The sequence below is a fragment of the Hippoglossus stenolepis genome, chromosome 10 (genome assembly GCF_022539355.2).
Source record: "Hippoglossus stenolepis isolate QCI-W04-F060 chromosome 10, HSTE1.2, whole genome shotgun sequence".
Lineage (NCBI taxonomy): Eukaryota > Metazoa > Chordata > Actinopteri > Pleuronectiformes > Pleuronectidae > Hippoglossus > Hippoglossus stenolepis.
In genome coordinates this window covers 14,785,475-14,801,861 of record NC_061492.1, presented here as the reverse complement: position 1 = coordinate 14,801,861, position 16,387 = coordinate 14,785,475, and the positions used below count along the sequence as shown (strand labels likewise).

Below are 16,387 nucleotides of genomic sequence, written 5' to 3'. Positions count from 1 at the left end.
CGTTGAGGTTTTGGGAGACAAGAAGACGATCAATTCTACACAAGGCATGTACCCTGATCTCTGCTAAACAATATTTATTTTTGTATTGCTGTAGGTGCTTTATAACTAGCTGTAAAAGCTATGGAGGCAAGTGTGCAGCCATGGATGGTGAGTGGGGGAGGGCTTTGGGAAAAAAAGGGGGAGAAAGACTCAGACACAGACACACAGGACACGGGGAGACTCTTGAAGAGACCGACGGAGCTGTAAAGCTAGTCGCTTTAGGTTTAAGTTTATTTATGTTTGTCGTGTGTTTGTGATCAAATGAAGATGCTCAAAACGGACTGGTTGGTCTCTGGCTGCTGTGGGGAGAGCCCTGAGGCATGGTCAACTGCCACAATTGTAAACCAAACATAGTGTCAAAATGAACACTTGAACATACATCAGTGTGTTAAGAACTAAAATGACAAAAAAACAACTCTGAGAAAAATGTATTTAATGTGTACTTATACCTTTTAGTTTGGTCCATGTCCCATCTGCTAACATGGAGGAGCCGGAATTTGGGACCTATACTGCAGCCAGCCACACTTTGGCTTCATTTTCTGGGTAGCGTCCATTTTCGTATACATTCCATGGTTGGCTGCTTGTGTGCTCATGTTTTTACAATATGATGCTGGATGCAGTCCATCATTGAGAGGTAATTTGATTGCTGTACTATATATATATATTGTGTTAAGTAACAGCACTCCTGTTTCCAGACATCAGGAATAATGAGTTATACACATTGTTCAGTAAATCAGTTTTGGGATGAGTTCAGGCTCTGAATGATTCTTTTAAACGAGTCTTTTTAATGGACTGATTCTAGTGCAGTGGTTCTCAACTGGTCTGGCTTCGGGACCCACCATCACCCCTTAATGACAAGCCGCGATCCAAAATCGAGGACAATTTTCAACTTCTCAAATTTATTTGATGAAAAGGTACAGTTTGAACCTGAGATAGTACAGAATATCACAGTATGCCAACACAATTTTTTTTTTTAATGATAAACTAAAACGACCAGCAGGTGGCGATGCTAGAGAGGGAAATATTCCCTTTTACACTCAATTAGCTGCATTTTAATTAAAAACCAAAAAGTGCATCTTAAGGACACAAGGTAATACAATATACATTACAATTCAGTAACTTCAGCCTTTTTTAACAGACTCAACAGTGCTTTCATGCACAAACATGAAATAAAAGTCCAACTACTGAGAAGTAGTTTCAAAAAGACTCAAATTATGTAGCTTTAGCTGAGAATACTCACTCACTGAATCTATGACAACCAACAAAACTGATCCTATTCACACTCTTTAACAAATACTGTTAAGGAGTGAATAGACGGCACTCCGCTGCATAAAACAATCATCTTCAAAATAAAAGCACAGGATTTTTTTCGTAACATTTCTTTTTGCCCAGGCAAAGGCCCGCGACCCACTGAAAACGGGTCCGCGACCCACTTTTGGGTCGCGACCCACCAGTTGAGAATCACTGTTCTAGTGGCTCGGGAACCTGAAAACAACACATTTGCACGTCCCTCCCAACGGTACACTGTGGTGGGCGTGTGACAAACGCGCGGGCTTGTGGGAAATGTAGGCCAGCCTCCATAGCTCACCAGGCCAAAGCGGTCTGCGTGTCAGCGAAAGACTCTTTTACCCACAAGGCGTTGCTGTGTTCGCGCCTGCGCCGTGTGTGTTTTTCCTTCCATGTGTAGGCGAATCACGTGCAGGGAGAGCGCTGAGCGTCATGCCTCTGCTGTAGCAGAGCTCCGTGCTACATGTTGTCATCTGCCTCCAGTTGTCGCTGCACTTTGTTTTGACAGCTGCTTGTTTATTTTTTTTCTTTTCTCGCACCCCGTTCCCCCGAAGAATGAGCGAAAACGATGACATCGACGTGGACAGCGATGTATGTGCTTTAGCTTCCTTTAGAAGTAGCTAGCCAGCTTGTTAGCCAACTTTTAACATTCCTGACAACCGACCTGCGCTGGTGTAGCTAACGAGCTAGCTGCGGCTATCGGCTAGCACCACATTTTAAACTGGTAGCGGGGTGAGGATGTGTCTCGCGGAGAGTTAGCTAGCTAGTTAGCGTGTAGGTGAAAGTGAAGGCTGTTGCGTTAACGTAGCTCGACGTCGTGTGTCAGGACGACAACAACAAGTCGTTCGGTGCAGTGACAGCACTGCTGCTGGTCGTCCATGTTAGGGCAGGTTGCTGAGGTCAGGCTCACTTGTTAAAAGGCTGTGTTGAAGGTGAAGCTGCAGGCGCGAGAGACGTAAACAGCCCCGAGGCGAGGCCAGCTCATCTGAGAGCTGAAGGACTCAGTGCTGTCATCACCTCTGTAAACAACGTTGGTTATTTAGTTTAACTATGTTTTCTTTATGATCCGCATGGTAATTGTTTGACAGGAAGCAGCTCTTGACATGTGGGGTAATCCCTTCACTTCAGCCGACCTATATATAGCAGACTGGTTTGTAGCTAGCAGGTTCAAATCATCCATATTCCTCTAATCTTTAATTGTGCGGATGCCATTTTATCAGTGTGTGTATGGTCCTTTCACCCACATCGCTAATGCAGCGACCTAAACATGCGCTCAGTGTTCAGTGTTCCTCCTGAAACCTGCTCTCTTGTTGCTAATCGTTCCTCCACATTGGCCCTGCAGTGTTGTGCTTTGACGCCTACAGAGGCTGTGTGTGTGTGTGTTCATGTTAGGGCTGCACGATATATCGGAAATCTATCGTCATCGCGATATCAACAGACGCATCTGACGGCAACAACTGCGATAAATGATGATCCATGCGTCCAGCATTCACGCTCTGCATGTCAATATAGTTGGCCGATCCGATGGAGCCCTGCTGCCCTGGATGACAAATGAAAGACATTCAGATCATTGGCAGGGTTTTCTGTCAGTGAATCGTTGTCGGAAAAAGAGAAAACAGAGAAAATTGGAAAACAATTTGACGGAGGCGGCTCCGTCAAATCTCGCTCCGCCTCCTCCGACTAAATTCTACTGTGGAAACTTCTAGTGATCACGTTTGTCCCGAGTCAGATTTATCAATATGAGCGGTTGGTTATATTAAGGAATTGTGAAGCTTATTTATGATCACAGAACCTGAGGGAAGTAACAGCGCGCACACACACACTGCGCTGCTCTGTGTGTGTGTGTGTGTGTGTCTCCCTCCCTCCCTCTCTCTCTCTCTCTCTCTCTCTCTCTCTCTCTCTTCCTCTCAGCTGACGTCTCTGACTCGCTACAGTTTCGATGTTTATTTGTTTCTCGCCACAATATCAACACTGATCATCACATAATGATCGATTCTTTTATTAATGAATTAAATCCTCATTCAGAGCAGCGCATTCATCAGCCGCTTGCTCGCTCGCTCTTTTCCTCTCTCTCTCTCTCTCTCTCTCTCACCCACACACAGTGCGATCGGACACGCGTGTAAACTCGGTCTGGGTAAAAACGACACACTTTATAAACTTAGTAAAAAACTTTTCACGGTCAAAAATTGTATGAAAAGACCCAAATTAACACTGTAAGTGGACTTAGTGAAGCAGTGCATGGCTTCCTGTGTCTGCACCCGACTTGGTGGCGCTGTGACCGGGCTTTGCGCCTTCTCCCGGCCATGGAGTTGTCCGTGTTCTCCAGGGACTGTTTATGTTTATTTATCGCAAATCATATTGTCATCGCGATATTAATCAATGTTATCGCATGTTTTCCTAATATCATGCAGCCCTAGTTCATGTTGCTGCTTTGTTGGTTAATGGACGTGTCATGTTTGTGTGTAATTTGCCTGCAGACGCCAGGACTTTATTCAAATACCTGAGCATGTATTTGATGTCATTATTGCTAATGATGAAAGTTATATTGCGATAATTATTGATATTCTTTAATTGCCCAGCCCTTTTTATTAACAAGAACATTCGTGAGTCTGTCCTTTGATCCAGATTCACACCCAAATTGAATGGGATCTTCTCTGCCCAATACTCGCTCCCTCTTTCAAGTGTCACTGTAATCTGTCCAGTAGTTTTTGCATTATCATGCTAAATAATAAAGTAGCAAACATAACCTTTTTGGCATAGGTAATTAAAAATATATCGCTTTTATATCAAGTTTATGATAACTATAATGACCTAGAAATGCATTTAAGGTCATCAATTGTTCTGCTTCATCAAGCAATAAAAGGCTGATAGTCTGGAAATTTCAGAAATTGGTTATTGTGACTGAAAGTTTCGATCATTACAGAAATATGTCTGCAGCCTCTAACCTCAACCACAAGATTTAGAGAGACAGATCTTTGGTCCTGTTTAATATTTATCAATGCAATTTGTATAATTTCACCTTCAGGCAGAACAGGTGCTGAAGAAGTAGACTGTAGATGCACACAGTTGTTTTCAGTCATGGTGACAGGTGTTGTTAAACCCTCATATCCGATAGGCATGAATTTCTGTTGTAAGTTATTGAACATAAGTTAAGATTTTCTGGCATCACATGGTTCGGTTCAGCCAGAGCAGAGAGTGAGTTGGAATCGAGTTTGTGTGTAGGAAGGTAAACATATTTAGTTGAGTTTCTGTAAACAGAGACCACATCTTGCCATGGACTTTTGTGTGAAGCACTTTGTAACCTTGTTTAGATAAGGGCTATACAAATACAGTTATTATTTAACATAAGTACACCCCAGGTTGTTGTTTTAGGTCAAGAAAACGAGATTTACACATATGGAAATGAGCTTCCTGTAAAAATGTTTGATATTACAGCTGAAACATTTGGATAATGTAGGCTGCATGAACTTTTTTTCTCATGTGTTAGAAGAATAACATGGAAATCAAGTAACAAACCTTCTTGTGAATTCAGTGGTTTTAACTTGTGTGTTTCTGTAATTGCTTGTGTGTTTTTTTTATAACAATTACAAGTTCAAACTCTGTCTTTCTCTCTGTAGGCAGACAAGCGAGCACATCACAACGCGCTGGAGCGCAAACGCAGGGACCACATTAAAGACAGCTTTCACAGTTTACGAGATTCTGTGCCTGAATTGCAAGGGGAGAAGGTGAGAGGAAATAAATATTCCATATTCCATAACTCTACTAGAAGACTAATGAAATCATTTTGAAACATGTCATCAAGTTAAGATACAAGTGGATATTGTGGGAATCCTGCGTGCTCAGCAGCCTTTCTGACATAACGTGCCTGAATTAAATGCGCCACATCAACATGTTCTACATTGAAAAAAGAAAATAACATAGGTTAACCACTCTAAATGTAATCATATCATCCATTCCTTCATGCTCTTGCCAGCTAACTATTCCTTTGGGCCAGAAACCCTGAATGAGACACTCCCTAGTTAGCCTAACCTGTTTGTGTTCAGGAAAGCAAACAGATTCTACCCAGTCCGTATAAACACTTTGCCAGTTTTCTCTTGCCTGAAGTTTCTTGTCTTGAGTTTGTATGTAGTTGTGCATGTGCAAAACACCTTCAACTGTATGTTTACCCAAAGACAGTCAAAAAAACATTATAAAGCAGAATTCATTCATTAGTTACATGAATAACATGTTAATACTGAATAAACCGACACTACAACATTGCTCTATCTTTCTCTGAAATTTCTGCTGATAGAGCTCTGTTAAACAGGCCTCCCGAGCACAGATTCTAGACAAAGCTACCGAGTACATCCAGTACATGAGGCGGAAAAACCATACCCACCAGCAAGACATCGATGACTTGAAGAAGCAGAACGTTCTGCTGGAGCAGCAGGGTAAGTGTTCTTGTAGTTGATGATGTGCAATGCAGTCATGAGTATGGTATTCACCCCCCACTGTATTTCTGTGTTTGTGGACTGCTTACAGTTCGAGCACTGGAGAAGGCCAAGGGGAACACTCAGCTCCAGACCAGCTACTCCTCCGACAGCAGCATGTATACAAACCGCAAAGGGAGCGCAGTGTCCGCCTTCGACGGCGGCTCTGACTCCAGCTCTGAATCGGAGCCAGACGAGCCGCCCAACCGAAAGAAGCTGCGCGCTGAGCCCAGCTAGGTTCTCCGCACTGACCGTCTTTACCCACCAGCCCTGACTCCTCTTACCTGTCCGCACTTAGTCCTGCCTTCTTACGTTAGTCCAGGAGACAAGTGGAGACTGAGTGAGAGAGGTGCTATCATGTATAAAACGCTTCTACCTTTCTTTTTCCACCCGGCAATCATCCCGTCACTCCTCTTGTGAGACCCCCAGAGTGAGGCAGCTGTGCAGTTTTGAAGGAATTGACGCTTTTCGACCCTCGTGATCACTGTTCTTAATCTACTGTGGAGAAGACGAGGGACAAGGCTTCAGTAAAGCTTCAAAAAACCGCAACTTTCCTTTCGTTTGGTTGTTTTTAACATCCACTGCAACCTTGGGGAGGACTCATCAAACTTTAAGCCCTTAAGAAAATGTTTATTCGGGATAGTTTACCTTTTTAATATTAGTACTTTTCCAGAAAAAGAATGTGAAAAAAATGTACAGTTTGCAAGATGCAAACCCCCCCTTCATCTTCAGTGTGGGTGACTGAAGTTTTTGTCTTTGAAAATGTTTGTGTAATCAAATGAATCCCTCTATTTATAGTGATGCACCAAAATTTATTTCTTACCCTCATATATATTTATATGTCTGATCTCCTTTATGTTTGGCTTGAGATTTTCCAGACAACACAATAGGACGAACAAGTTGACCTGTTGTTTTAGTGGATTTTTTCAGGTTCAAAAATGTATTTCCCTCTATTTTTATTGTTAAATAAAATGTGGGTATTTAAAAAATCCCCTAATGGATACTGAATGTTACACAATGCAGTTAAAGGGCAGTGATCCTTATTTTTGTTAGTCCATGTCAGTGTGTAGTATAATACACTCTATATTCTTAAATGGTGTCAGTTCTGCAAAAGAAAAGCCTTCCCTCGAAATATTTGCCTGTGCCGGGAACGTGTATCCTTCTCTCTCTCTTTTTTCCTTTTTGCAGAGGTAAATTAGTGTGTATGTATGTAATCAATATTTGTTTGGTCCATTCCATGCAAATTACAGGTATGTTGTACATACTGCCAATGGTTGTCTTGCAAGTTAAGGCAAACCTTTTATGAAACTATAAATAAAACTATTTTATCCTTTTGGGAGATACTGGTGATTCAGTGTGTTTTTTTTATTTTTAAATAAAATCTTAAAATTGCTTTTAACTGCTGACTAAATTGATTATGTGTGTGTTGAGTTGGAGGTAAGCAGCTGAGTGACGGAATTAACTAATCAAACATACCAGTTAAGGAAATAATTAGATTTGTATAATGAAATTTAAGAAGTTGCTAGTGGGGTTAAAGGGGGATAATTTACTGAAACATTGAAGGATATTGGCTCCTCAAAAATGTGTCATCAATCCCTCTTCGAACGACAAACAAAATAAATTGTTATACATTCAAATTATTATTCAAATGTTTTTCATTGGATTAAATAAATATTGTTTTTAAATATATCTGGTAAAGGCAGGGTTTTTGGTGGCAGGTGTATCTGCTCTCAGGTGGGTGGAGTTCTATGTGTGTATATGCATTTTATTTCTTTTTGATTCCTGCCACAGCCCTGTCCGTGCTGTTTGTTTAAATGGTGAGTTCTGGCTCTGTCTATATACAGTGTATCAGTGAATATATAGACTCAGCGCACAGTGATGAGTCCTGACTGACACTCCCACTGCAGGAGGCATCCTCCTCAAGGATGCAGGGCATGTGCTGCCTTCAAGAAACGTAGGAAAGTGTAAACGTATGACCTGGATAAACTTATAATATGACGGAATAATGCAGTTGACGACGTGGAAAGATTGTTATTTTAAAAAGTATATAAGCCACAATAAAAGGAGGACATTGTTTGGGCTGTATATAAGGTATCTAATCCTAGATGTCAATGCTTTTATTTGATTTCAACTCTGCATTGTGTGATACACAATTCAGAAGTTGTTGTCCTTGAAAAATAGTTGTGTAAACAAATGAATCCCTCTGTTTATAGTGATGCACCAAAATTGTCATGCCCCATGTTATTATTATGATTTTTCTTCCAGACAACACAACAGGATGAAGAAGTGGACCTGTTGTTTTAGTGAATTTTTTCACAGGTTCAACTTTTAGTTTTCCTCTATTTTCATTGTTATGATATAAAATGTGGGCATTAAATATCCCCTAATTCATACTGAATGTTATACATGCAGTTGAAAAACTATTTGTTAAAACGTCTTTTTCTATTTTCCATATATAGTTATTTGCTGCTAATATTGTTGTTTTTTTAGAATCAGAATTAGTATATTTTGCCAAGTAGGTTTACACACACATACACTGAGCATAATGACATTAAAGAACTTAAATGAATTTGAATCTTCGAGTTTAATTGTATCCACTGTACTGTACAAACTCAGCGTGTGACCTCTGAGCATAGAGATTTCCGAGGTGTCCCTGAAGGCAGCACAGGTCTGCACACACCGAATGGGAGTCATCAGTGTGTAGTTTGAGGCTGAGGCAGAAGTCATGTTGTCCGCAGTGTTGTGTGTGTTGTAGTGTGTGGTCATGGCCAAACAGTACGACGTGTTGTTCCGGCTGCTCATGCTCGGAGACTCTGGGGTGGGGAAGACGTGCATGTTGCGCAGGTTCACCGACAGTGAGTTTGACCCGTCACACATCTCCACCATCGGTAAGAAAGAAGCTCTCCAACAGGTTCTGTGGTCTGAAGTCATCATGTGTGTCTGAGTGTGTCAGGTTGAACCGGATCAACTTTGATGCTGACATTTTACAGAATGAATGTTATTGTCAGTTATTATCTTGCACTTGTAACGGTCTATTGGATATTCAGAGGAATAACTTGTAATTCCCCACTTTTGTCTGAAGCAGACCTACTTAGCCTGTAGGATTAGTGCAAACAGCCTCAGGTCATAACTGCAACTGAGTGAAAAACACGTCAGCACCAGCTCTGAGAAAGCTGCACTTGTTCATGTCCATCCTAGAACAACTACACAACATATAGTACTACTTGGTTATTTTGCACATTTACTTTGTACAGTGGGCTGTAAGTATTGCACGTGTTTATATTTTTATAACTTTCATTTTTAGAGTATAACTTTCACTTATACTTATAGTACAGTTTCTATTTACTATGCTCGGTGTGCACCAAGAAACCAAAGGGTCATTCCATGTCAAATCAAACACTCCTCCCCCAAGGCCCAACAGTGTCTTTATGAAACCTTATCATAAATGTCTAATTTCTTTCATCAAGATCCATGAATTATATTCTGATAAATCAAGGAAAATGTTGAAAAACTCCCTATCTTGCAAAGAAAATGAAAAAAAAATCTCCTGGATTTGCTCCCCTGATCTGGATCCACACCAATCCGTCCAGTAGTTTTTGCATAATCCTGCGAACAATCAGACAGAAAAAATACAAACAAACACAGATGAAAACACAACCTCTGCATGCTGATTTGTTTACATGAGAAATCTATAGAACTAAAAATTCAAATGTATCCAGTCCCAATCGCAGAGCTTCCCCAAAAAGTTCAAACAGAAAAGTTTGACATGGAATGACGCCGAAGCAAATTCCTTGTATTTGAAAGACTACATGCCAATAAACTTTATTCTGATAGAGGGATGATCCTAAGGGTGGGGGTGGATCCAGGGATTGTGTTTGTCTCTTTCTTTTACATTGTGAGATAGGGCGTTTTTCAACATTTTCACCTGAAAGAAAATCCAGCATGTTTAGGGAACTGATATTTATGAGTGTGTGCAATTTGGTGCAGCTTGATTGAATTTAAGGGGACTCTGCTGAGTGCCATTCTAGTTTATCCTGTATTTGTATTCACAGACTGTAACTTGCGGACTGATGAGCTCATTCGTGTTTCATATCACAGCGGCCTGTTTCCTGGCTGGGCCACAGCTAATGACTTGGATGACAGGGGTGGGGGAAATTGTCAGCACATGCTTCCTTGGCAGGATGTACCACACAGCTCACTGTGCTGTGTTGTGACTTTAATATAGAAAGTGCTGTCGTGTGGAGTGGAGTCTACTTCTGGGTAAAAGGTCCGTCAGCTTGCAGGGTGGAAAGGCTTTGCACGGGATTAAACCCAGTTGTTTGAGAAAGTGCACGGTCCGTAAAATCTGCTCGCTTTCAGATCCCAGATATTGTGATTATTGGTAAACCTCAGTCGACCCTCCAGTTCTCCCCCGGGGCATTTCTTATAAGCACTGTGTCTGTACAGGAAGCCACAGACGTGTAGGTTGAACAGCCGGGTCTGTTGACTGCACAGCTTTGCATACATTATGTGGCAGGTAGCTACGAGGTGTCTTAAAAAAGGTTTGTGCCTTGTAAGAATCTCTGCAACTAAGCTGGGTTTAGAGCTGAGAACACCATCTGAAATACTGCTTTGGTTTAAAAGGGAAAATATTAAGTAATGATATCCACACATGATGTTATCTGTACATGAGAAATGAGCATAAAGGAGTATGTACAGTGTTAGTTGGGGGAAATAAACACAATATCTGACTATGTTCAGGTCAGTGTGTTACAGCAACAAAGTGGATAGAGAAAATACACACTCGGTAAACGTTATAAAGAAGTAAAATGTAAATACAAGGAAATAGTAGAAATATAATAATTGTTAATAATTAACATATATGAAATTGAAATGGCACGGATAGAAATTATTATTTTAATTAAATTTATACAGCACATTTCATACACAAAGGTAGATTCAAGGTGCTGAACAGGGACATTAAAAAAATCTGAATTGAAAACAATTTTCAAGCAAAATGAAGATTCAAAAGAGTAGAATAAAAATGGCACAAAAAGAGGTAAAATAAATAAAAAGGATAAATCTGTATGAAAACAGTCGCAGGAAGGAAGGAATCTAAACATTGAAAGATACAGCATACTGCACATTTCTGAATAGCAAATATATTGTATACAGCATGTGGCATGAAGAGTAGAGATACTTTAGGTTGCTTTTGCTGTATATGAACCAAAAAAGTGACTCACAGTTACAGACACTCACTTCTTAGCTCCCTCGTCCTGTAACCTGGCAACAGCAGGACACCACTGTTGTTCACAGCCGTCCTCCCCCTCCCATGTTGAAATGCAGGGATTTGAAGTTGACATTAAGTCATTACAAAGAAAGAGGGTCTCTGAGCAACGCTCATTAACTTCTCACAAACGCACATCAACCCAGGTAAAATATTACGACGCAGGATTTTTCACTAATTGTTGACAGTGGTTGAAGTTCAGCTCTTGTTTTCTGTTTGCAGGCGTCGATTTTAAGATGAAAACCCTAGAAATAGATGGACTCAAGGTGCGAGTACAGATATGGTGAGTTACATGACTTTTTTTTATTACATATACAAAATGCATATTGTGTGATCCTCTTTTGGTTTATGGGTGTTTTTCGTATCTTCATCCAAGAGCGAGGTTGATTTCACATTCAGATTTTGTATTGCTGTCACTCAAAACACTCCCAACAGCCCCTGCTTGTGCTCGGGTTTTCTCTGCTTGTGCTCAAACGCTTGCACTCAGATATTTTGTCGCTTGGACAGATTTTCCAGTTTCATCTGTTCTCCTCGTGCTCACGCTGCTTCTGTGACTTCTTCTCTGCTCTCAGATTTTTTATGTTTGAGTGCGAGTTCACAGTTTGAGCCCAAGCAGCTGCTATTTGAGTGCAAGCGCAGGGTTTTGAGTGAAAGCATTACAAAATCGGAACGTGAAATCAATTCGTCCTGCTCTCAAACTGAAAGACCGGGCTCTTGAATGAAGACAGGAGAAAAACCCTCCATATTGGTTAATGTGTGCTTCTCTGGTGTGCAGGGACACGGCTGGTCAGGAGCGTTATCAGACCATTACCAAACAGTACTACAGACGAGCACAGGTGATCCCTCCATCCATGTACAGTAAACGGTCACTGGAGTCAGGTTACCTTCGTTCTTTAATCCTTCCTCTGTGGATTCTTGTGCAGGGTATCATCTTTGTGTACGACATCACCAACCAGGCAGCCTTTCAGCACATAGCCAAGTGGGCCAGCGATGTGGAAGAAGTAAGACAATAAACATTCTCATCTGACTTCACCATGACCTGGTATTTGTATTACGGCTCACTGAAGTGTCCATGCTTGCTGCACAGCCAGTGGATTAGTGTGAATGACAGGTTCCTTATCCCCATCCTCTGGCTTGTCTTGTCATTCTTATTGTTGTGGTTTTGCAGTATGCACCCAACAAGGTGCAGAGGATCCTGGTAGGAAACAAGTCTGATGAGGAGCTGAGGAGGCAGGTGACAACGGAACAAGGAAGCAAGGTTTGTTTGTTGTCTGCTTTGTATGTTTGTTTGTTTGTTGTAAGCAAGATTACACAAAGTCTACTGGACGGATTACCATTAGACTTGGTGGAAGGATGCAGTGGGTTAGGACAGAACTTATTCCGTTTGTTTGAGGATCTGGATCAGGATGAGGATCCAGGAGTTTTCTGTTTCACTTTCTTTAAGAGAATAATGAATGGATCTTGATTATAAATGTGTTTAGGAGACAGATATTTATGAGTGTGTACAATTTGGTGCAATTTAATGAAAACCTGCATCTAATGAATTTAGATGCAGGTTTTCATTCAGTGATTAAAATTACATAAGAAATGAGGAAATCAGAGCTACTGGCAGTTCTAAGAATAAACTGTATTTAGGAAATTTAAGTTTATTACATTTCACAGCGGAATGATTAATAATATTGTATTAATATGGCTTTTATGATGACGTTCTTTCCTTTCACATAATGTGAAGGTAGTAAATGATACAGAATTGTGCAAATCAATACATAATCGGGAAAACCTTTTTTCTCTAAAGAGGTAGAAAATTGATTAAAGCTGTGAGACATTTTGAACAATATCCAACTGAATCTTGCAGCTTGCAGAAACCTATGAGATGGAATTCTTTGAAACCAGTGCTTCCACCAGCAATAACGTCAGAGAGGTAGGACATCTCCACAGAAGCATCAGACATATGTTCAAATATTGTTGGGAACTCCCTGCGACTTCCTCTTGTATTTTGTCTATGTATTAATTATTGTCCCTCCTCCCCCTTCCTCCAGGCCTTCACTCGTCTGACGGAGCTGGTGTTGCAGGCGCACAAGAGAGACACGGACAACTTGTTGTCGTCCCTGGACGATTATCTAGAGAAGGCCGCTCTGGAGGGCGAGGGGAGTAAAGATACTGACGACAACGCTCAGAGGAGTTGTGCCTGTTAGCAAAAACAGCCATGGCTGATACCTTAAGACATCTGTCCCCTATTGTGACTTGACTTCAGGCCTCCTTCACATCCTCCTTCATGGGTTCTGGGGCGTCTTGGACAAGGGGGTGCGTGACTGGTTTCACTTTTTGCAAGGTGGTAAATGCAGTTAGCAGCAGCTACCAGCAGAGGGCCCAGTTTTGTGGCCCGATCACTGAAGAGTGTGGTAGCTGTGTCTGTCCAGCAAATCTATCAATGCACATGCTCTCTTCTTTTTCCTTCATGAAATGTAACTTTGGACTAAACATCCACTTCATCTGTTCTCCATTGCTTTTATTTGATTTGCCTTCTTCATATCAACAAACTGACTAATAACATGATTTCATATTAAAGAAATCTGTCCATTAAGGTGAGTCTAGATGCTGTAACAAGTCAGACAGAGGACAGGGTTGAATTATTTACTCCTCAGACCACGCAGAGATGGATCCCTTTACACACTGGACTTATTTCCTCAAGGGAGCCACTGCCGTGCCATGTTCAGTGACCTTTGTGAATGCACCACATGTTCATGTGCATGTTAAGTTTGTTTTATGAATGTGACTGGTGTTGCCTACTGCAAGTTGTGCACGGAAGCGTCATTGCTGCTGCTTAATTTAATGTTTTCGGGGTCTGCTGAGGGGCCACAGCCATTGTAATTTTAATATGTAATGTTAATGGAAAAAGTGGGGTAAATAAATTGAAATGTCGTATTTAAATGTAGCTAATGTGGGTATCTGAGCTTTGCTGAGTCACTAAGTTTGGACTGCGAGTGAAGTTGGGTCCAGAGAGCAGCGACAGTAGATCCATTAATTTTTCATCACTTGCTCTGAAAGACAGGTGATCATGGCTTAAATATTTGATGACGGAGAAAACTGATACATGTCTTTAAAAAAGACACAAAGCCAAATAATTGCTATAAAACAAACAGTTTTCCCTGCTCAACACTTAGATTTGACTCAGATTTCAGTATATATATTTAAATACATGCTTGTGAGGATTATAAAAGTCTAAAAAAATTCCAGTTATTAAAACCATGAATATTGACCCTGTTCTGAAAAGGATAACACACTTCCTTCAGTGAATCAAGAAACTGCTTCAGGTATTTGTGTGTTTTTACAATCAGTTTCTACAATTTATCTGAAATTTATGAGGAGTATTGTGTGTCAGGTGTAGATCAGTTTCCTGCAGAGCTATTTGACACCCATGAAAGAGCAGCTTTCTGTCCAGAGCGAGTCAGGTGACCAAGCTGGCCGGACACTGTCAAGCACCGAGACCCCATCCAACCTCCAGTGTGCAAGCACAGGAGCCAAGATGACTTTCATCGCCAAGACGTTCTACGACCTGAAGGCCACCAAGCTGGAGGGCGACTCGGTGGACTTCAACGTGTTCCGGGGACGGGTGGTGCTCATCGAGAACGTGGCCTCGCTCTGAGGCACCACCACCCGGGACTTCAGCGAGCTCAACCAACTTCAGAGCAAGTACCCCCATCGGCTGGTGGTCCTGGGTTTCCCCTGTAACCAGTTTGGATATCAGGTGAGTTGATACCCTCCAATATCTGCTCTTAATGTAGGTCAGAAATCTCATTAAACTGCCATATGCGCTTGCAATACAAACATTTTCGGATATAAAATATTTTTTTCTAAATCTATAGCTATGTCTGGCTAATTTGCATGAGCTTTTCCTGTCCGCCTTTGTGTGTATTTAGGCAGATTCATTCTACCTGACTCCAAACAGATATTCAAAGCCAATTCAAATCCATTATTTGATCAGGATCTTAAGCGTTGGAACACTCCCCATATCCTGGCCAGGCTGAGTTTCACTCCTAAAAAATGGGCATCCTCCCATGTTTGCTCTAAACTGTGAGAATATTTCCTATAATATGGAATAAGGTTGGTTGTGTGTTGAAGTGGGCAAACTGTAGCTAATGCTGATACTTCAGCACTGCTCCTGCCTTTAGATTTGAAGCATCTGTCTGACACTCTTATGGAGATTGGATTTGATTGCAACTGTATAATCACCTTAGTTTCTGTTAGCATCAAAATTGGAAGCAAACTTTCTCTCTTGAGCCTTTACAGTGTTGCTGTGTGGAATATAAACAGCTGGACCAGATTCTGTCGATGTCATTCTGAAAACAAACCCTTGTGTTTCGCAGGAGAACTGCTCCAACGGTGAGATCCTGAGCTCCCTGCAGCATGTGCGTCCAGGCGGCGGCTTTCAGGCCAGCTTCACCATGTTTGAGAAGTGTGACGTCAACGGAACAAACACGCATCCCGTGTTTGCCTATCTGAAAGACAAGCTCCCCTACCCCGACGACGACCCCAACTCCTTCATGCAGGACCCCAAGTTTCTGGTTTGGAGTCCTGTCTGCAGGACGGACGTGTCTTGGAACTTTGAGAAATTCCTCATCGGGCCTGAAGGAGAGCCCTTTAAGAGATACAGCAAAATGTTCCCCACCATTGACATCGAGCCCGACATTCAGAGATTGTTAAGATTAACCAAGAACTAAGAATAGCCCCCACCTCATAATGGCTTCTCATTTATCAAAGTCTATGCTGATGTGCTGTCCTCCACACTTTTAAGTCTTATTAAATGATGGTAATATTCTGAAACGCTGAGAGAATATTATCTGAGGCCTTGTAAGTGCTTAACAGTAGTGGATGGATATTTTCAGTATATTTTTTAAAACACTTTTGAGCATGTTTTGTCATGTAAAGAAAATGATGCTGTAGAGTTGCAGGTTTAAACAAGTATGGGGATAAAAACATGAATCACTGGAAGAGCATTATGTATTTCCTTTTGCACGCGTTTCTCCTTCTTGTCCTATGTTGGCCTGGCCAGCAGATGGTGCTACAGATTTGATCAAACAAACAGACAACCTCTGTAACGCATTAACATTCACAACACACGCGCTCACAACATGTTTGCACTGGAATAAAACGTTAAAACTCTCACTGGTGCATCATCCTTCTTTTAAATTAGACTCTAGGCTTTCACGGTGTGCGCCTCTGCTGCAGGTTGACAGAAATAGCTGTTGTCATGTCTCTAACAGCTCTGTATGGACATAGTAATGAGGCTTGAAACACAGTAGGAAGGATGTGCATTTGTGATGCA

At 41.4% G+C, this 16,387-nt stretch overlaps 3 protein-coding genes across 4 annotated transcripts; all 3 read left to right on the top strand.

Annotated features, from left to right (window-relative positions):
- Window positions 1-1,721: 1,721 nt before the first annotated feature.
- LOC118116721 (protein max) lies at window positions 1,722-7,138 on the top strand. Of its 2 annotated transcripts, none has more exons than XM_035168563.2 (4): window positions 1,722-1,917; window positions 4,944-5,051; window positions 5,633-5,756; window positions 5,848-7,138. In XM_035168563.2, the coding sequence occupies exons 1-4, from the start codon at window positions 1,882-1,884 to the stop codon at window positions 6,030-6,032; spliced, it is 453 nt and encodes a 150-aa protein (XP_035024454.1). In that variant the 5' UTR covers window positions 1,722-1,881; the 3' UTR covers window positions 6,033-7,138. The 2 variants fall into 2 exon arrangements, with proteins under 2 accessions (XP_035024454.1, XP_035024453.1); XM_035168562.2 differs by having other exon boundaries at window positions 1,730-1,917; window positions 5,618-5,756.
- A 1,336-nt stretch (window positions 7,139-8,474) lies between these two features.
- Window positions 8,475-13,553, top strand: LOC118115881 (ras-related protein Rab-15). The gene is made up of 7 exons (XM_035167080.2): window positions 8,475-8,683; window positions 11,284-11,344; window positions 11,837-11,897; window positions 11,985-12,062; window positions 12,230-12,319; window positions 12,917-12,982; window positions 13,101-13,553. The coding sequence occupies exons 1-7, from the start codon at window positions 8,560-8,562 to the stop codon at window positions 13,254-13,256; spliced, it is 636 nt and encodes a 211-aa protein (XP_035022971.1). The 5' UTR covers window positions 8,475-8,559; the 3' UTR covers window positions 13,257-13,553.
- A 591-nt stretch (window positions 13,554-14,144) lies between these two features.
- Window positions 14,145-16,072, top strand: gpx2 (glutathione peroxidase 2). Its single transcript, XM_035167079.2, has 2 exons — window positions 14,145-14,809; window positions 15,429-16,072. The coding sequence occupies exons 1-2, from the start codon at window positions 14,480-14,482 to the stop codon at window positions 15,780-15,782; spliced, it is 684 nt and encodes a 227-aa protein (XP_035022970.1). The 5' UTR covers window positions 14,145-14,479; the 3' UTR covers window positions 15,783-16,072.
- The last annotated feature ends 315 nt before the right edge of the window (window positions 16,073-16,387 follow it).

Bases quoted from the DNA above. Each gene is read 5' to 3' on its own strand.
- LOC118116721 (XM_035168562.2), top strand. From the start codon at position 1,882: ATGAGCGAAAACGATGACATCGACGTGGACAGCGAT. The intron at 1,918-4,943 runs GTATGTGCTTTA...TTCTCTCTGTAG, and splicing joins ACATCGACGTGGACAGCGAT to GCAGACAAGCGAGCACATCA. The intron at 5,052-5,617 runs GTGAGAGGAAAT...TTCTGCTGATAG, and splicing joins CTGAATTGCAAGGGGAGAAG to AGCTCTGTTAAACAGGCCTC.
- LOC118115881 (XM_035167080.2), top strand. From the start codon at position 8,560: ATGGCCAAACAGTACGACGTGTTGTTCCGGCTGCTCATGCTCGGAGAC. The intron at 8,684-11,283 runs GTAAGAAAGAAG...TTCTGTTTGCAG, and splicing joins GTCACACATCTCCACCATCG to GCGTCGATTTTAAGATGAAA. The intron at 11,898-11,984 runs GTGATCCCTCCA...ATTCTTGTGCAG, and splicing joins AGTACTACAGACGAGCACAG to GGTATCATCTTTGTGTACGA.